Source organism: Dermacentor andersoni, chromosome 1, assembly GCF_023375885.2.
Source record: "Dermacentor andersoni chromosome 1, qqDerAnde1_hic_scaffold, whole genome shotgun sequence".
Taxonomy (NCBI): domain Eukaryota; kingdom Metazoa; phylum Arthropoda; class Arachnida; order Ixodida; family Ixodidae; genus Dermacentor; species Dermacentor andersoni.
The window spans coordinates 96,613,067-96,633,947 of NC_092814.1; the positions used below are offsets into that span (position 1 = coordinate 96,613,067).

Consider the following 20,881-nt stretch of genomic DNA (forward strand, 5'->3'; position numbering starts at 1 on the left):
AAAAAAAAGTGTGTGTATGTGTGTGTGTGCGTGGGGGGGGGGGGGTGTCATGTATGGAGGTTAAGCAGGCGGTGCCTGGTTCTGCTGTGCATGTGCTTTACGCTAAAATTTGTGCAGGTTCGATGCCGCTGCATCCTTATCGCTTTCACAGGCGGTATGCAAAAATTGCCTGTATACTGAGATTGTGTTACGTGTTAAATAAACTTACGCTGTTTAAATTGAAATGGACACTTCCGGAAGCTGCCCTGCTATTTATAACTCAAATGTAACCATCGGACGTTAACATCTAGCAGGTTTCGCTCTGTTTAAAAAGGAGAAAGTCGAGTACAAATTGGTTTCCTCTTTTCACAGTCCGTTATTTGTATGATGGACGGTTGCAGCATACTGTGGCGCTACTATAAACGTTCTTGGGTTTCGTCAAGGTGCAGTGGAGTCGTGGTAGTTCCGGCTTAGGGTCTAGATGATAGCTACCGTCTTCGACCACAACTACGTCGTCGCCCGTTGCCCAGTCCGACGTGTCATCGCATTCTACGATACAATGAAGCTTCATTAATTCATTTTTCCGCGTGGCGTAGCTCGCAGCACTAGATCTCGCAACTTCTCGGAGCCTGCGTGTTGCTCACTTGTGATACTCGTGGAGATAGCAGAACATTTACTTGCCTCGCGATTCATTTGCCTAACTTTCACAACAGGTGCGTGTTAGCAGCAAGGACGTTGAGCCCACGTTAACATGGGGTCATCTTTCGCCGGAAACACATAACCGAAAAATAGCTCGATGGACTGCCATTTACTAGCTCCTATGCGACCACGTTTAGCCGAAAGAAAAAGGTGCTCTCGTGATACCAAATCGTATATTTTAGCGAACGTGGTAAAGGAGCATAAAAGGTGTTGAAGACGTGTCCGACTCACAGCATTAGTTGCTTTTAGTTCCTTTCGCTTCATTTTACGTGCACTTACGCAACCACAGCCATCGACTACTCATGCGTACCATTGCACACACGAAGTACTTCGTAGGAAAAAGATCTGACTGCTGGGGCTAAATATGCATCGTTTCACAAGACCGCATCATACACGCAGATCTCAGCCTGCATGAGTTCTCGCGAGAAGAATGCATGAGTTCTCGCGAGAGGAAGGCAGCGCGTAATTACGCGCATCTCTTACGTAGTAAACGTTTTGGGAATAAGGATTGGGCTGCCTAGCCAGAGATTTTCTCTTTTGTGTTCTAGACCTTCACAACAAACTGATTTATAGGCCTTGTTGTTCTTCTTCTATGGGTCCCCGATGTTCGCTTCGCGTAATCTTTGCCGTTTTCGTCCATGCTCGATCAATCTGTCGTGAACTGCAGTGACCGTTGCGCAGCGCTTGCCGAGGTTCGTTCCGCGCATAGTGGTATTGCAGCAGCCTTTTTTGGGCACTGCAAACAGTTGGCGTAAGTTGTGCGCAGGCGCTGCGGAACGGCTATTTTACGTCAACTTGCCGTGGTCGCTTAGTGGCTTTGGTTTTGCGCTGCTAAGCACGAGGTCGCGGGGTCAAATCCCGCGGCCACGACGACCACATTTCGATGCGGGCGAAATGCGAAACCACCCGTGTACTTAGATTTAGGTGCATGTTAAAGCACTTCAGGTGCTCAAAATTGATCCCCACTACGGCGTGCCTCATAATCAGATCGTGGTTTTGGCACGTAAAACCCCATAATTTCTAATGTTACGTCTTTAAGATAGATAGGACGAGAAAACGTAAGATATCCAGCACAAGCCCGGCAATAATCGGTCGCAATTTCACCAGCTCCGCCTGGTCTGCAGCTTGGCTAGACGCGTCATCGGCGCGTGTGGCATACATCATGCGCGTCCTCGCGAGGCGCAAAACGGTCGACGGCGGGGCAGGTACGCTCAGCGGTGAACAACAGCCACGCTCGCTCGCAGCCAACAGCAGCACCTGGCTTCCGCAAGCGCGGGCCATCTATCATGGCAGCCTCTGCGTCGGTTGATACTTGACGGAGACAGGAGCGAAGAACGACGCCAGCGCGCGCCTGCTCGGCACGCTCGTCGCGCTGGCGGGAGACAGTTTTGATTCTTTTTTCGAGTGTGCGGAGAGGTCTAAGTACGGCTTACAGTTGGCGTCGACTGGAAAGCACAAGGGGACTCCGCGGTGTTTTTCTTTCACTGGCGGCGGTATAGCAGTTGTTGAGCGCTATCGGTAACCTTCCGCGTCGCGATAAGCGAGCACGATGACCATCTGTGCTTACAAAAAAAAAAAAAAAACGAAACTGGAGACATTAATCTTACTTTGTGATGCTTGCCGTCAAATATGACGTACAAAGGGTAGCAAAGGGTAGCACTAGTACCTACTGCGCCATTCAGGTGCGCCTAAATTTCACTCGAATCTTGATTTCCTGGTGCCTCTGAAGAAACAAAGGAAAGCAATTACTGGAAAATGATTTTTGCGTGGCACGCAGAAATTTTCTAGTCGCTCTTGCTACTGCAACTTTCCACGATTCCGCTAGTAATATTAAGAGCGTGCTCTTGACGCTCGAGTAGTGTTCTATTTGTCTTGTACTGTGAATTTATATAGGCTTAGAGGTAGCCGTAAGAGCGCAAGAAGGAATGGATCGTGCCGTTTGCGTTTATATTTCATGGCAGCTATTATTTCCTGCCATTAATCTTTCTACCCCTTATCTTTTCCCTACCTCCCGTCTCGTACTTTCGAGCTACGCACTCATCCGAGCGTACCCCAGTCGCCCATTATCTGACCCTGTTTTCCTTTCTTTTTTGGACATTCGCAGGGGAGGAAGGCGAGGCGAAGGTGGACGCTCCTGCCGACGAAGCCAAGGAGGACGGCTCGGTGACAAGCGACACGCGAAGCACGTCGCCACCGGTGCTGGCCGAGACGCCTCCTGCCGAGCCGCGGTGTTCACCGGTGGACAGCGAGCGTGCTTCGGCGGCGACGCCCAAAGCTCCCTCCTCGCCCATGCAAGATGATGTGGCTGCCGAGCCGGCGGCACTCAAAGAGGAGCCGGACGACCGAGAAGTACCGCTGCGCAAGACCAGCACCCCTGCGCGCGACGAGGCGCCACCGGTCCTTGCGCCCATGGTCGTCGTCAAGAAGGAGGAAGAAGAGGAAGAAGGGGATGACATCAACGAAGAGGCTGCGGGCGAAGAGGACGCCCCGCTGGACTTTAGCCTCAAGAAGCCATCGGGAAGCGATGTGGCGGAGTCCGGGGATGAAGACATGCCGGTCGCGGAAGGCCCCTCAGCTAACGGGGCCACCGATTCGCCACTAGACTTGTCGGTGTCACGACGAAGAGCGCGAACGGTACCGCACGAACACAAACCTGCAAAATTGGGCCGGCTAGACCCGACTCCCGGAGGGCCCTGGCTTGGGGCTCGAATGCCGTCAGCTCCGGCGCCAGTGAGCATGGGCGCCAGGGCTATTGGCTCTGAGCCACATCACCAGCATCACTCTTGGAACGGCAAGGTTAAACGAGAACGAAGCACCTCGTCCGAATTAGGTCATGCAACAAGCTCTGCGATGAAAATAGCCTTTCCTGAAAAGACATCCGCCAAGGGAGATGCGTTCCGACCAGCCTCGAACAGGCAGAACCCGTGGCAAAGTCAATGGATCAGTCGGAGTGGTGAGCAGACCAAGGATGTCTTCACGTGTGTCTGGTGCAAGGAATCGTTTCAGTCACTGGCAGACATGACGCTGCACATGAAGCAATCTCCACGCTGCGGCATGGCTGGGATGCATGCAGCTGCACCGCCACCGCCGCCCGTATCAGCAGGCCATACGACTCCTCCCCCGCCAAAGCTTACGGCCACACCTCCAGGTGCCTCTGGCGCGACCACGAAAGACGGCGTGCCCCTGCCCCGAAAACTGGTTCGTGGACAAGACGTCTGGCTGGGAAAAGGCGCTGAACAGACGAGGCAGATCCTCAAGTGCATGTGGTGCGGACAGTCGTTCAAGTCGCTTGCCGACATGACAACGCACATGAGGGTCACGCAGCACTACACAAATATAATCAGCCAGGAGCAGATAATTTCGTGGCGGACTCCGGAGGACAAGCTCGCTAATCAGTCGCAAGTCAACGCGGTACTCACGTGTAAGGTCTGCGACCAGGCGTTCGGCTCGTTGAAAGAACTCAGCTACCACATGGTGAAGAACTCTCATTACAAGGAACATATTCTCCGCTCCATTACTGAAGGTGGTGGGCGGCGCCGACAGACGCGTGAGCGGCGCAAGAAGTCGCTGCCTGTTCGCAAGCTGCTCGAACTGGAACGTATGGAGATGACGGCACGTTCTGGAGCACCGAGCAACCAGACGTCGCCAAGTCCGCTTGGCGCTGCTGAGTCCGACGGCAAGATTGCCTGCGAAGAGTGCGCCGAGAAGGTGGACGCCAAAGACTTTGTCCAGCACATCAAAAGCTGCAGCCGCTCGCAGCAGTTGCTCAAGACCGCGTTGCAACAGCAGGCTAGACCCGAGCCCTGCTCTTCCAACGAGTCGCGCAAAAGCGCCGAGGACGATACGCCTCCGCCTCCGCCGCCGCCGCTGGAGTCGCCGCGTCCGCAGTCTGCCGAGCCCGATCGCGCGGCCTCCGCCGAGTCGGAGAAGAGGCCCAATTCCACGTCATCGTCTTCAACGTCGGTCCTCAACGCCATCGAAAGACTCATCGAGAAGAGTTTCGACAGTAAAGGCAAGCGCGGAGGGCCTACGTCGGCTGGGATACTGCAGCGACTCGGCATCGACGAGGAAGTCTACCCTCCATGGCACCCAGCGGGCTCACCTCGCTACGGTGCCATCAAGTCGGCTGGCCACTCACCACGGCTGACGGGAGGCCTCGCGTCGCCGTGCCCCTCCGAAGAGACGCCGGCCAACCACGCTTCGCCCCGCAGCGGCGTGTCTTCGCCTGACAAGGACGCGGAGCCGCCCGTGCTCGACCCGGAGCGCCTCAGCCAACCTCGGTCGCCCGCGGAGTCCGTGTCAACGAGAGCCAGCTCGCCGGGCGCAGACGACCTGGTGATCGCGGACGGGTTGCCTTCCCGGAGGTCGTCTGAGCGCGGCGGGCCGGACACGGACGATCTGTCGTCGTCCTCGTCTTGCGACACGCCGCTGGCCGAGATGAAGACGGCTTCTCCCAAGGCCAAGCAGAACCCGCGAGCCGCGAGCTCGTCGCGCTCCAGGCGTGGACAGCACAACGGCGAAGGCGACGCGGTCTCGGACCATCCGCTCAAGGAGCTGCAGAAACTGCTGGACAAGACGGACGCGCACCTGTCGCGCGCCAACGCGCCGCAGGCGGCGAGCCCTGGCTCTATCCTGGCTTTCAGCTGGGCCTGCAACGACGCAGCCACTTCGGACTCGCTCATGAAGTGCGCCTTCTGCGATACACACTTCGTGTCCAAGGGCGCCTACCGGCACCACCTCTCCAAAATGCACTTCATCAAGGACGGCTCGGCGGCGACGCCGGGTGATTCGCCCACCTGGAAGGCCAAGGAGCCGGCGCCCAAGGAAGCGTCGCAGGGCGCCGCAGGCAGCCATGGGCCGGCTGGTTCGCCAGCTGCCTCGCCGCCGGCCAGCTCGCCAGCGGCTCCTGCCGACGAGAGCCCGCACTCTAAGTTTCTCAAGTACACGGAACTGGCCAAGCAGTTGTCCAGTAAGTACGTGTGACCCCCAGGGATTCGGCCGGACAGTTGTGTGGCTCGCCAAGCTGGGACGCGGAGCAATCTTTCCATGTGATTCTCATTCTTTCGACACCTCGTTCTTCGAACCCCGTTTGTGATGATGACAGTCTGTGGACTCAAGACTCTTTGAGTGAACTTGTGTGAGCATGGCCAGCCTATGCCCAACTACGCCGCCTCCGGCGATCGGGTCTTCACTTAAAGATCTGGGCGACCGTTACTTAACTGACCTTAATGCGGCTGCCCGCAACCAAGTGTTCAGGCTGGGGGACGCTAGTCGCCTGGCAATCCACAGAGTGGCAATGCTCAAGCAAAAGAGAATTCCACGCGCCGGTAGCAGTCACGAGGTGGCGGCTGGAAGGCATTGGCTGGCTACCTTAATTGCGCGCCAGAACCAACATTCCTTAATTTATGAACGTGCCGTGATGTGTACGCCCTCTCGTCTTCTTTCCGTCTGTCTTTTTTTTTTCCTTCTTTATTTTGGAGCTCACTCTTGTCATTGATTACATATCAATGGGAAGTGGAAAATTTTCAGTGTTTGCAATAAGGCATTTGACGCACGGGCGATAGAGTTTAAAGGTTGCGCTGGTTCTTTCCCAAACTACCCCGTCCTGTGTGTTCGGAAAAGAGCGGTAGAAGGACGGGAGCTCAGAGGTTGTTCTCTATGTTGCGTGTTTTCTCCGGTGTTCCACAGGAGTAGTAACCGCAAGAAACGTTTCTGCAACTATTCCGAGCGACAGCCCTTGTTTGTGACCACATACCTGCTGCAGTGCACCTCGGTGTTCCATATCAAACCTTGTGATGCTGTGTTTGTTTTTTGAGTTCTTCAAAAGAACAGCGCGAGTTAGCGATGAGTCGATGTTGTAGTGCTTGCGCGGTTTACCGTGCTGGGAAATGCCTTTATACGTGTATATAGAAACGACCTTCTCTTTTTTTTTCCTTTTTTTTTTCTTCGTGGGGTCTCAAGTCCTACATGCATATATTGTACTATAGTTGAGTGTGATTACCAAGAATGAACTACGCATGGATCGTCGGTTTCAGGCAGTTGCTTTTATCCTCATGCACGCTGATGCTCACGTTTGTATTGAAAACGCAAAGCGTTTGCGAATATCTTCATTAGGACGGCTTCAGTTGGTTGCTTACAGATGGCAAAAGCTGGCCCTCTGCGGCTGGTTGCTGTTCCACGGCCGTCTGAACAACCAAAGATGCGCGCGACGAGATAGGCCTGTGCGCAGTCTTAACACATTATCACTCGGCAAGACCGCGAGAATCTTGGCCGCCCAGCTCGCGCCTGTTCTCTTGCAGCTCTTTCTGTTCGTCTTTCACTGTCGCCGCTAAAGTTCGCCACACGCCAGCAGGGGCCGTCGCTGCAAAGGATCAGCGAGCCTGCTTTGTTGCCTGTTTCGCCGCGTGCGGGTCATTCACGGGGGGCACGAACAAGCAAAAGAAGTGCAGCCGTTTTCTTCGCTGGGCGCGCCGCGCCTAAGCACTGGGCCGATTGCTCTGCGGGGACCGCGGCGCGAGGTGCGCGCGTACAGCAGGCCGTCATCTAGGGCCTGCCAGAAAACACACACACAGGAGCAAGGGAATAAGGGCCGAGATCGTAATTTGAAAACTGCAATGCGGCACGCGAGCAGCCGAGCCGGCGAGATTGAAACGACGCAATAACCGGTGAGAGCTGTTGTCGCGTGCAAGATTCCGGGAATGGTGCTGCGCAGCCATGTATTTTCACTTGGGGTGTCAGTTTTGGTAGGTGAAAACTCGTCCAGGAGACCGCGGCCGAGCTGCCTGTTGGCAGGCGGCATCTTTTCTATTATGTATCCGGCACGTAGATTTGCGCACAGACCTGGCGCGAGTGGCGCGCCGCAAACGGCAAGAGACCCTCCCCCCTCGCCAGATACGTTTACGCGGATAATAAGGAAATTTCGTCGCTGGGGCTTGCCGCATTCTGCGCGCTCTTGGTGCGCGCGCATTAGCACGGCCGCTATTCCCGAGTTTCTTTGTGACAACTTCGGAGAAGGCGCGCCACCTTTGTTGGCGGGGGCCGCGTAATTTATAGAAGTACTTGTCTGACGCCCTCTTCGTGCTGGTCGCAATCGCGTTCTCACTGCGGTGCGACTCGGCGGACCGTGGCGCGCCACTTCGGGGAGGCACTAAACGCGCCCCGCTGGTGCCCCGGAATGAGCCCTTTAGCGGCGCGCCGAAATGATGTTGCATATCACGCCGATGACGCTGCGTGGCGCGGAGGAATCCCCCATCCCTGGAAGTGGCGTGCGCACCGGTCGCGGCTGCCACGTCGTACTTGGCCGCGGCCCTGCCTCAGCCCTCGGGGCGCGGGCTCGGCCCCCGTTGGTGGTCCGAGCGCCGCCCCGTGATTTCTGTAAAGAGGACGTAAAAAAAAAAGTGCTAAGCTGGCGAAAGTTGTTGTAGCCTGTATCTCGTTATATAAAGGAACCTGCGCACTCGTCTCCTTGCAATCAGGCACGCCTGCCTCCCGCGATCCCCCGACATCTCTCAACCTGCGCTCCGTATGTCTATCTAGCATGTCGATCTCTCTTTCTCACAAACACACACACGCTCTCACACCTCCCCCCTTCCCCGTTCTCTGGCGATTCTTGCGGCGGTTCAGGGTTTCAACCCGGAAAGCCCTCGCGGGCAAGCGCACCTCATCTTCCATCGGTGCGCGCTGGCGACAGCCACGTCTCAATCAATCCCGGTAGAAATGTGGACAAAAAGCTGTCGTCGTTCCGTTTTCTGTCTCGCGGCAGTTTTTTTTTTATTTTTCTCATTTAATTTGCTTGGTTCTCTCGAGACCGTTGCGTTTTGCCGCATGTCCGGGGTCCCCTCTTAGCACAGCTGCTGTGCGTGTGAGTGGCTTTTCAGCGTGTCTGCGCGTGTGACTGTGTCCCGGCGAGCGTCGCTCTCCCTCGCGGCTGCTCGCGGGGCTGGTGGTGCGAAACAAAAAAACAAAAAAAAAGAAGCACGAGGGCGGGAAGGGAAGGAGCACCGTACGACGACCTGTGTGGCCACTTGTCCCGGGAAAAAGTGACAAAAGAAATAAAAATAAGGGAGAAAAAAAAATAACACGCGGTTTTGTTTGTTGTGGTTCCCAGGAGAACGCATTTGTTTCTGTTTTTGAGTTGGCAAGTGCTTCCACTTTTCCCGCATTGTACATACGACCATTGAGACGAAAAACTTGAAATTGTATATGTCTATATTCCTATTATTTATTACTAATAAACTCTATATCGCGACTGCGGAATTGTGTTGACTCTGTGTCGTCCTTGTTCAACTGACATTCCGATGAGTAGCTCCGGTGCTTCCACGTTGGAGGTCCTTATGGAGCCAACGGAAAGACAGTCCTCTGAGACGAAGCGCTGTACGCTATTCGCCAGTAGACGGTGCGTCCTTCTTATGGAAAAAAATAAAAACCTAGGCAATTCGGGACAACATTTTGTGGATGGGTAGCCTGGGGAAAAGGATGACAAGTTCCCCAGACTGTCCATGTACAAAATCGCAATTTGCTTGCATGTGAGCTGAGTTAGCACCAGGCTAATTTATTTACTGTACATGTTAAAACAAATAAATGCAAACAAAACGGGGGAAAAACAAAACATTTGTATTTTTACTACAGAAGTGTTTTTCAGTGGAAGAAACCGAGTATTTCATTTCAAAAAATCACTTTTTCCGTTTATGGTCAAAAACAGAATTTTTCTTGAACATAATTGGTTTATATACGGTAAAGTGAAAATTTTGTCGTCAATACGGTGAGCGAAACGAGATTTGTTTGTCTCTTTACCATCCTCAACTGACATTTATATGCAGCTTCACCAGCCACGTAAGTTTACGCAGATAGATCTCGTATGCGCGAGCCAACTGGTCTTGGTCTCTGAATGATCTACCTCTGCCATCAAGGCGAGTGATGCCGCTCAGAGCATGGCTGTATAAACTGGCAAAGTGGGTACTGGGATGTGTCGTGTAGTGCCGGGTGTCTTGGCGCCAGATGTCTCGTTATTGGTCGCATCTCCTATGTTCTATGTGGGGTGCTTATCTGGACATGTATCATCTTTTACAGCCGCATACCAGCATTTGACTACTTCGTGCGACATGAAAGCTACACTCTAAGAAGAGTTGCACCCTTTGGGTCGTATCTTGCCACACAACGATAAGCGTCATCGGCCTTGTCCGCATTTCCTTTCTTAAACGCTGCGAGCACGGTACTTACTAGTAACGAACGGCATGCGCGTTATCAGCATGACATAGCATTCCCGACAGGAAAGTAACGAGCGCATCGTTTTCAAGAAAGGAAATGCGGGCAAGACAGATGACGATTATCGTTGTGTGGCAAATATACACTCGAAAGGGTGTAAACTTTTCTTACACTCTTAAAACGGTTGCACCCTTTGGGGTGTATATTTGTCCCACAACAATAATCGTCATCTGCCTCGCTTGCGTTTCCTTTCCTGAAAACTCGGCACTCGCTACTTTCCTGTCGAGAATGCTGCGTCACACTGATAACGCGCATGCCGTTCGTGACAGGGAAGTACCGGGCTCACAGCGTTACAGAAAGGAAACGCGGGCAAGACAGATGACGATTATTGTTGTGGGACAAGATAAGCCCCAAAGGGTGTAAATTTTTCTAAGAGTGTAGCTGTAATCAGGAAGAGAGTAAATGTTACTCCCCTAGTGGAGTTAACTATCTAACGATATTTTGAATGTGCGAGCATTTCGATGCCTACCAACGAGGAAAGCTGTCCGTCTGTCCCGTTAGATGAATCGCTGTAAAGAAATTAATGTATACAGCAAAATAAATTCGAAAGGAAAAACGTTGGCGCCTTTCAGTTTAGAACTTACGACCCCCACACTCAGAAGCCGAGTGTCTTACCCACTAGTGCAACGCCCGCTGTTTTCTTTCTTTGCTACATAGAAGCAGAACTTTCAGCAAAGTAAAAAAAAAAAGCTCTATAGAAATTTAAGGTGGCTGAAAACACATTCAAGTAAGGGAAGCACGTGCAAGCGTCCAATAAAGGCATTCAGCAGGCGCTGCTTCTTGTGCAGCGTACACACTACGAACGGATAAGCAGCAGATTCTCGGAAAACTGATAGATCGAGTGCTTCGTAGTGGTTCAGCGTGCCTGTCGCGCGTTCTACTGCGCCAAAGGCTATGTAGGCCAAGTAACATGAACATGTCATATGGTGGGTCACAGGGATCTTTAAAAGGTAGGCAACCAATGGTGTGATATTTTTTTTTTTACATTAGGGGGCTTTGCGTGCCAAAACCATTTTCGGATTATGAGGCACGAAGTAGTGGAGGATTCCGGAAATTTTGACCACCTGGGGTTCTTTAACGTGCACCTAAATCTAATGGTGTGAATTCTAAATGGTATGGTATAATATCTAAATCTTCTTTAAGTGTTCTTTGGAGAAAGTCCCGGAAGAACATGGCATGCTTACAATGTACAAAACAGTGATCAATTGTTTCAGTATGTGGAACAAACGGCAGCTTGTCGACCATGGAACGAAACAGCCCCTCTCTTTCGAGCCAGGTTTTGACAGGAAGAGTTGCCGAATGTAACTTAAAAGAAAAAGGTTTTGATCGCTGGAGGAATGATCATTCGACGGGAGGGCACGCTTAAGTACATCTAGGTAATAACATTCGAAATAAGTCGCACGATAATGGGGAACAGGAAACAATGTGTCTATGAGTTCTTTCGTGATGTAAACAGTCAATTTCTGGGAGAGACGTTACAACTTCGATTAATCAATTAGCTTCCAGAAATAGTTGTGTCGTCATCGGTCAGAGATGTACCAACGGCTCCATGAGGCTTCTCGAAGGAGGTTATTGAAGGCATTCACTTGCTAAAGGCTCGCTTTAGTATGAATTACATTTTCACAGCCTCCCTCAAAGAAATTTCTGCTGCACTCATAGGCTGGCCTAAACACAGCCGCTTGTAGAAGGTGATTATATCTGAACCATATGAACGTGTTGTACCGGCAGCACAGAACAAATGTCAAATGAGAACAGTTTTTATGAAGATTTTGTTGAAATATTTGTTGATGGTGGAATAAAAGCCACCTCTAGGGCCACATGCAGAGCCGACTTGGAGCGTTGTAAATATCAGGAAAATTCCGACTTAGCGAAAATTTAATGCCGAACACGCCACATCCCCGATGAATCTCGGTGACCGCGAGATGAGCCTTCCGTTGGGGTGTTCCTTCACCGACCGAAATGCAACCGATCTCTGGAGGCTCATGCACTTGACGTCAAGCAACATGCACGAATAAACAGTCAGTGAGTTGACAAGGATGATAAGGAGTGACGAGGGGTTATATGGGCCGGTTGATATACGGTTGGATATATACGGATATATGGGGTATATATACGGATGCGTAGAGTGCAAAAGAGCGATAAGGGCTTATAATGGCCGGAGCAATTCAGATAATGATAATAAGAACCGATGAGGGTTGATAAGTCTCGGATTAAGTCCGATAAGGTTCAGAATGACCGATAAGCGTTGATAAGGATTGGATCGATTGCGATAACGTTGATACCGACTGATTAGGGTTGATAAGGCTCGAATCAAGTCCGATAAGGTCGACAACAACCGATAAGGGTCGGACCTAGTCTGATAACATTGATAACGATGGATAAGGATTGATAAGGGTTTATACTGTTCGGGTCAAACTTCATAACATTGATAATGACACCGAGCTGCTTGGAGTTGAGCAAGTGGAAAAATGCTTATGCACACTTAAACAACTCTCGGAGAAGCTTCTGCGTGAATTTCTTTCTCTAAATTTGCAGAAATGTAAACAGATTATTTTAGTGCAATCTTAAAAGAAATAACATAAAATATATGTTACAAATATCGCCACACTTTCTCTGTTTTTTTTTTTTCACACAAAAGAGAGAGAGAAAGAATGAATAGGAAAGGCAGGGAGGTTAACCAGATGTGAATCTCCGGTTTGCTACCCTACACCGGGGATGGGGGATATGGGTTAGAAAGATGACAGAGAGGAAAACGCTAAAAAAAAGGGAAAAAAAGGAAACACGCACACATGGAGACACACAAACACAAAAGGCGTTCCAGTTAAAGTCGTTCACGCAGGCCGGTAGATCGTAAAAAGCGCAATAGCGCTTGCACGGCCTTTTTCTGTGACGGTAGGTCCTTTCGATGTTGTAGAATTCTTTTTTCGGATAGCGGTTGGTCGTCTAATTGGTCAAGTTCGTGGCGAAGGCATGCCCTCTGTGGACTGTACTGCCGGCAGGCGCACAAAATATGGTCACTTGATTCTTCATGGCCGCAGTGGTCACAGGTTGCGGTGTCGGTCATCCCTATGCGGAATGCATAGGCTTTAGTAAAGGCAACGCCCAACCAAAGTCGATATAAAAGCGTGGCGTCTATACGGCGAAGTTGTGATGGCGCAGTACACACTTGGAGATAGTATTCGAACTGTGTTAAGAGAAGGAAGGGGAATTGTGAAGGTCACGCATTGTGTAGAACAAAAATTAGGCAGAACACGCATCCCTGATATCTGCCCATGTAACCGAAGCTTTCTTACTTTTGGATAACGGTACATTGAAACACAACACACAGTATGCAGTATGTGCAGGTATTTTTATCTGCAGATTGCGGCGTGTGTATATGGTTCTGGGTTTTACCTTGTTCGCAGCTGTCTGGATCTTTCGAGTGGGCGCCATTCACAACTGAGCGAAATGGTCTTCTGCAGTCTCGTTTATATTTGTGAAATGAGGTCAATTGCTCCATTCTGAGTGGTCAGTAGATCAGACTACGTTTTTCCAATTATTTGCGAAACGCAACTACTCTTGCTGCTACGGAAATACCATGTGCTGACGATTTCAGCGTGCTTAAATCGCTTGCTAGTGTGCGAATAAATCACGTGAGTGATCACGTATAAATCGCATGAGTGAACTAAGAGCACATGTAGCGCACAATCTTTAGTCAAACGCCACAGTCGACCAAGGCTGATTAGACATTCGTGAGAGTTAAGTGTTCTGAAAGTGTGCAGGATGTGTGGCTCGATTTAGGCACTATATAAGCCGATACAAGAACATATGACGTCATTGTGCACCTGTGCAGTCGATAAAGATGGGAAGAAGAAACGGACCCCAAAGTACGCGACTCTTGCAGAGAAAGCTTCACTTTAAAAACCGTACATCCAGAAGAGTAGCAATATATGTCGAAGCGACGAAAGTACGATCGGCGCCGGCGGTTCATTAGGTGAAATATACTCGATGATAACCGAAGAATTTAGTGCAAGCACCGTCAATAAAACCGTCTTACGTCTGCCCTCTATGCCTGCGAGCTCCAAAACTTGCTTCCCAAGGGACGCCGATATAGAAAGACGTTCGCCATCACCGTGACGTCACAGAAATGAACGAACGTGATTTGCTGGCGCATCTATAAAAAGTATCTTTACCTGAACAGCGCTACACTTAAATTAAATTCTGGGGTTTTGCGTTCCATGATTTGCTTAAGTGAAACTGTTTTTGGTGCTATATCGGGGACAGTGGCGTCCCTTTATGAACATTGGATATAAAACCTCTGGTTTTATACAGAATATGTGCAGATTTATGCACGAGACAGTATTCAAGTGCCCTAAAAGCCCGAAAGGCATTACATACGGGGGACACAGTCAAGGGTGGCGCAACTTCTTAACATACACAACTAAGCATAAAAGCAAACTAAATCAATACAGCAAAAATTGAGTTGCAACAAAACTAATCTGACAAATGATCAATAAATGCGCAATTATTAATTATAACAGCAATTGGCAGCACTTCAGACATGATATACAAGTGCGTTGTGACCAGAAATACATGCGACGCCACACCCAAAAACAGAACCACACACACACAAAGGAGAGAGAGAGAAAAAAAAAAAGACGGAACCTTTAACAGTACAGTGAGAATGACGTATTGCAATGGATCTGTAATGTGTCAAGAAGATGATAAAAATTTTGGAAGTGTTATTAACAGACACGACTTTATGGTTTGACAATCATTCGAAAGAGTTTCACGGCTATTTCGCATTGCAGCACTTGTAATAATTGCTGGCATTGAAGCGCGACGTTAAAGTAAAATGCAGGAGGCGAGAGCGCCTGTGACGCACTGCTCAAGTGTATACATGAGCGACAGCTCATCTCAGGTGCGGATCGGCTTGGCATATCTCGCTTTTGCTGTCTCGTACTGATCGATCAACAAGCTTAATTACTATCATTTCTAATTGTGCGTCGCGTGCATGTGTTTGAGATGAAAGCTAGCGAGTGCAGCAGAACAAAATGTGCTTCTATAAGGAGCTAGTTGTTCCTATACATTTCCGTGAAAACACCCCAATAAGTTTATGGCGCCTGTAGTGCGAATTAGTGTACCATACCTGTTGCATTTTATCTAATATACTTAGGACATGTATTCGTGGGGAATGTTGGCATTATAAACGATACACACCGTCGCCATTTATCTTATCTACTATACAAAAAGAATACATTTCCTGGAAGGTACACGAAACGCTTCGAACAGGAAAAACGTAAAACATGAGTTCACGAGTAATTCGCAAATTCGTCTTCAAGAACTCAGCTGAAATATGGAAAGTAGTTTCGGCTGCATTCATGTGCGACGTCATCTCTGCTTGCTGTCCGCGCTGCGCAAGACGGCGGGGTTATTTCGGAGAGTTGACCGTGGAGTCGGCGCTCCTGTGATGAAAGGGGCAATGGTGTAGCAACGGGTGTGTGCCACGGCACTCAAACATGCGTGAATGACACGGAAGCGGTCTATGCGGAGCACTGTGCTCGAACGGCCGGTTGTATACACCTCTGTGCACGACACCGGCCAAGTGACCCTTATAATGCGTAGAATATGCCGCATCAGGCATGAGCGTTGAAGTGAGGCGAGTCGGCTTTGCTGCGCTCCCACATAGACTGCAGGGCTCTTGCTGTCCCTATATACGGGACCACGTGGATTGTGGAAACAGGTTAGGGAGGATGCAGCGGTCGCAGGCTTACGTTCTTGTGAACTTCCTGGATTTAATGATGATGCCATGCCACCCAAATGGGTCAGGCGGTGTGACATAGGGGTGTTTGAATAATGAAATTTCCACATCATATATGGGTGTTCGGAACACATGGGCATGGAACAGAGAATTGAATCCGAAGGATCTTTTCTGCTTATAAAAATAGAAGAAACACAGAATGTCTGAGGAAAAAAAATATACCAGAGATCTTTGTCTCACTTCGCGATAGCTGATATCTGCATCGGCGACGAGCCGTCTTTGCCGGCTGATCGCTGCTGATTCATCTTTGACCACTTTTGCGACTCCGTCTGAGTTTGAATAGCAGCCACTTTCATTTCTTGGTTCATATACGCTTTACGCTGACGTTCATCCTCAACCCTCTGTCCTTTCCATAACCATTTCTCTGTCATGTGCTGCATCGCCGCGATCCACATCTAGGATCTCATACAAGTTTCAAGCAGCACTGGGTGCTGCATGAGCGTGTCGCCCACTGTTGAGCCCGAAGTATATGCGCAGACAACACCACTCTGCGTCGAGCTCGCTACGAACCGCGCTTTAAACTGCCACGTGCTCAAGTTGGGCGATAGTTTTGTACTTGACGCGTCGCGCTTTTAGCTGCATGTTGGTGCAGAAGTGGCGATGTGCAGTTTTGCTTTTTAACAGAAGCTTTAAGCATTAAAGCTTTCTTTATCAAAATGAAAACGGAAGTAGATTTTGTCATAGTGAAGCACTGACGGCTCGTCCTTTGCGCTCCTGACTGTACAATAAATAAATAAATAAATAAATAAATAAATAAATAATTTATTTATTTATTTATTTATTTATTTATGTAACGCACCCAGAAAAAAACCTGAGGTCTGAATGCTGGCTCACTCATTGATTATAATAATAATAATAATAATAATAATAATAATAATAATAATAATAATAATAATAATAATAATAATAATAATAATAATAATAATAATGACAGGGTAGCACTCGCTCCTACCATGTACGCCTTGTTTGCCTCGAAGAGCGGCCGGCGGTCTCAGATCTAGCGAAGTGGAGGCCATAGTCAGCATGGCGATAACACTAAGACTCACTGGCCAACGCATACTTCTCATACCTGTTGCCCACAATGCGTGGTGCTGCGGCTCTGGGTGGTGTTAAGGCAATGAATCCACCAAGCCCATCGACGAGTAAGTCCAGAAGTAGGAATGAAGGAAAAAGGGTTTTAGTTGCACGGCTCCAGTTACGGAAGCTCTCTCCATGCAGGAGCAAGTTAAACGTCCGAGTTCACATCAGGACACCTCCGACCTCTGCACGAAAAGTCTCCACTTTTAATACCGTCGTCTTCCCTAAGCGAGTCGACTAAGGAATCTGAAGACTGTGTAGCAGCAAATCACAATCGTCGAACCCGTTGCGATACCACGCCCATGCTATCGCAACGCTCCGCAGTAACCCCGCCTCCAAAGCCCGATGGTATGGAATATGGGGCGGGATAGGAACCTGCAAATCCAAATTCGTTCTTCGGTAGCACTTGATGTTGGCCATTTTCATCATTAGTTCAGACCGTCAGGTAATGGTAGTGGCCTTTTGTGGGCCCGTCAACAGTCGGTCCCCACGCTGCGTTGACACCTGGATATAGGCGCTGATGGATGGGCGGGAATTTCCCTCGTGGCAAACGTCTAAATAACGCCTTTGTGGTGTTGGGACGTAACAGTGGCTACGAATCGGGACGTAGGGTTCTGATAAATAGAGTGTTTTTTTTTTTTTCTCCACGCGCCCCGACGAACTCGTGCACTTTCCTGTTTATTTCCTACGAGGCCACAAAATGCCTTTCGTAGCACAGTGGCTACGAAAGGCAGTGGCACAGTAGCTCTGTCGCATCCAATCGATGTCTCTCCTACTGTACCCAGGTAGTCGGTAGATGGTTGGCTGGCAGAACAGGGCGCTTGAATCCACAAGTCTGAGGCGCCTTGCAGTAAATCACTTCCTAAAGTGCTAGAACCGTAAAAGAGAAAAGCAGCACGCTGACATAAGCTTCGGCGATCAAGGCTTATAGAGTCAAAAAGGTCCAGTACAAGAAGATGAACGCGAAGTAGTGTGAATTTTAACGTCGTATAGCTCTGCCAATTCCTCGCCGTGTCGAAAAATAATTAAGGAGAAGCTTTTCCTGCACAATGTCTTAGGCAGGTGTACACTGAGCCCCTTTATATAACAAAAAGGTGTTTCAGGGTCTCTTCGGTAATTACGTCGTGATTGTGCCTCGATGCCCCCTGATAACAAAGATAATCCATCGGCTCGAACGTGTGATGTTGGGTTGTCTCGTAAGAGTGCGCAGGTTTGGCTAAAGCATTGCGAGCCAACTATGCACCGTAGTCTGTATGTTACCATGAAGCAACAACGAAGGATTCCGAGTGTTCAAGTATTTCCCGAGATTTATTGAGCCTGACAATATCCCGACATGAAAGCGGCGCTGAATTCTCCTAGGCGCCGATCTTTACGATCATTCAGAACGGTCGGCTGCTGTGTTTGGCAGGAGTTCAACCTTCCACGAACGCTTTACAGTGATAACCGATGAGCGTATATCGTGCTAATCACGCAACCCATTCTGCATTGAGCGAACATGCCCAAGAACAACCCTACTGTCTCAGTGCTGGCGCACAGTAAAACAATAAACAAATATATGTACAAATACAAATACAGGTAAAAATTGCTGGCTCTCCCGTAAACGACAGTAGATGTAAGCATGAAATGGCTGCCGCCAAAGCAGATTGGTTGGAGATGATACTAGCTACATTCTCAACTTGGGTGTAGTGCACGTTCGCAACGGCACGCCACGCTGCACTGCGCCGACTGCACCATGCCATACTGTGCACTGGTCCAAAAGTACGCTGCCCAGCTAGAAGAAGAAAACCGGCTGAAGGCGGAGCGACAGGCAGCGAAAGACGCCAAGGAGACAGAGCGCACGGCCCAGCAAGAACAAGAAAAGCGCCTGGAGGAGGCGCCACGCAGCGTGGCGCCATCTCTCGAGGAGACGCAAGACCCGTGCCGCGGAACTCACGGACCGCTGGTGTTCAAAAAGGCATAGGCAATCCTGTCTCAGCGCCAAATGATGACAATGAGGTATATGGTGCCCTGTATCTGCCTTTTTAACGTAGCTATTGGAAATGACAAATAAAACTGCAGCGTACTAGAAGTTACAGCTTGAGTGATATTGTAAACAAACATTAGGAAGAGCTAGGAAGCAATTTTTTTTTGTTACTTGTTTTGGCAGTAACTAGCGTATGTAATGCGGTCTTGTACAAAGGGCTCGGGGCCAGAGACCGCAGTTTTCCTGTTTTGACTGGTTGCCCAGATGATCTCGTTTTGTTCTCGCCACTTGCCTGGATATTACGTTGTTAGGATGTATAGTTGGGCGTGTTGGTTAAGCATGATCTGAAGTGAAAGTGCGACAACGACGGTGTACGAAGAAGGAAAACACACACACACACACACACACACAGGGCGCCACTTCCAACAATGTTTAATCAGGAAAAAAGCGCCACTATTTTATACAGGGAGCGAAATCACAGTTTTTCGGTGCGCATTCGCGTTCAGGTAAAGCAGGTCTTTGCTTGATAGTGATATTGACGCAACACTTACGCCTTACTGTCGTTGTCGCGCCTTCACTTCAGATCTTGCCTGGATAACGACTCTGACTTTTTTGGCTCAAGGTCACTTGAAGTTCCCCAACAATGGGAGCTAAAAGCATTTCATGCTTAAAGAACATGAAATAACTATGAAAAAACTATGAAAAGGTACAGTTTACAATCAACAAAAGCCAAGGTGAATTGACAATTACTACTACTACCACTACTACTACTACTACTACTACTACTACTTCTACTACTACTGCTAATAATAATAATAATAATAATAATAATAATAATAATAATAATAATAATAATAATAATAATAATAATAATAATAATAATAATAATAATGATAATAATAATAATTATAATCAATCATTTATTTACCCTGCCCAAAAAGAACCGTCAAGGTCAGCGTGCATACTGGCGCACGCATACAAAAAAAAAAAAAATGAACAGCAACAACAACAAAAGAAAGCTACAAGAGAATGTAATAAAGACATTCAATGCACGAAACATCCAGAACGAGATTATGTTGCGATTTCGCAACGGTTTAAAGGTTAGTGTTCTACTAAAATGATACCTGCCACGACCCACCTGCATAGATATGTTGCGGAAAGTCCCATTCTTCCCTTTTCACTTCAATAACAAAAGCGACACAAGTTACTCATGAGGTTTAAAATAACATGACAGAAGACGTCGGAGCAGATATATACCGCAGCGCCCAGCACAACATAATGCATGCTTTATTGTCTCAATGCACTTTCTCTTTCACAGGTGATTCAAGGATGCGTATTAGAGAAAGCGTCTCAAATTCTATTCGACGTGTGGAGTATGTCGTTGTCTTCGAAGAACTGTTCGAACATGCTCAATGTTTCCTGTAGAACCGCTTTGGGCTTTTCAACTGGGCGGATAAGCCCTTGCAGATTCCTGCATCCAACTTGTAACATGTAATTACCGGCTGACTGTAACTTCGATTAGAAACACAGACTTGCAGAACAGTCATTCTGCACTGGACGTCGATGCAATTCTGCCACTTTTCTACAAGAAAATAGCTGAAGTGTACATCGGTCATTCACAAGACTGCATTTCTTTTTCTGAAATTGTTCGTGGTTTTCTTGCTACAAAGGTAGGTGGCTCCGTGCCCGGGCCAGATGGGTGACCGTAATAATAATAATAATACTGTCCGATTTTGGCCTATGCTTAACATAGCGTTGAGCCACTAGTGAACAAGAAAAAAAAAATCAATGCTCGATGTCTGGGACGTTCGTCTCCTCAATTATCTAGTTCGCAGCAACTAAACAGAGGTAAGACACCTTCCTGCGTAAAAATGCATTACATTGACACTAAAACAATTTTTTTTTGTCCGTACAAATGCTGCGCCGAGCCATAGCAGCACCGAGGACTATACTGTCAGTCCTCACGGCGCGCTCACCGCAGCCATGGCCGCAGCACCGACAGATTCCATCAGTGAGCACTCGAATTACAATTCTTGCGCAGGCTTGAACACATTCACTGGCCTCCTATAGGTGCTGCAGTCGAACTTCGATACAACGAA

The 20,881-nt window shown here is 48.9% G+C and overlaps 1 protein-coding gene across 2 annotated transcripts in view; it reads left to right on the forward strand.

Annotated features, from left to right (window-relative positions):
- The window catches only part of LOC126544888 (protein tiptop-like), a 468,690-nt gene extending 459,756 nt beyond the window's left edge, over window positions 1-8,934 (forward strand). For both annotated transcript variants that reach the window (XM_072286468.1, XM_050192415.2), the window contains exon 2: window positions 2,783-8,934. In XM_072286468.1, coding sequence (XP_072142569.1) covers window positions 2,783-5,661 — 2,879 coding nt within the window. In that variant the 3' untranslated portion in view covers window positions 5,662-8,934. The remainder of the gene's footprint in view (window positions 1-2,782) is intronic.
- The last annotated feature ends 11,947 nt before the right edge of the window (window positions 8,935-20,881 follow it).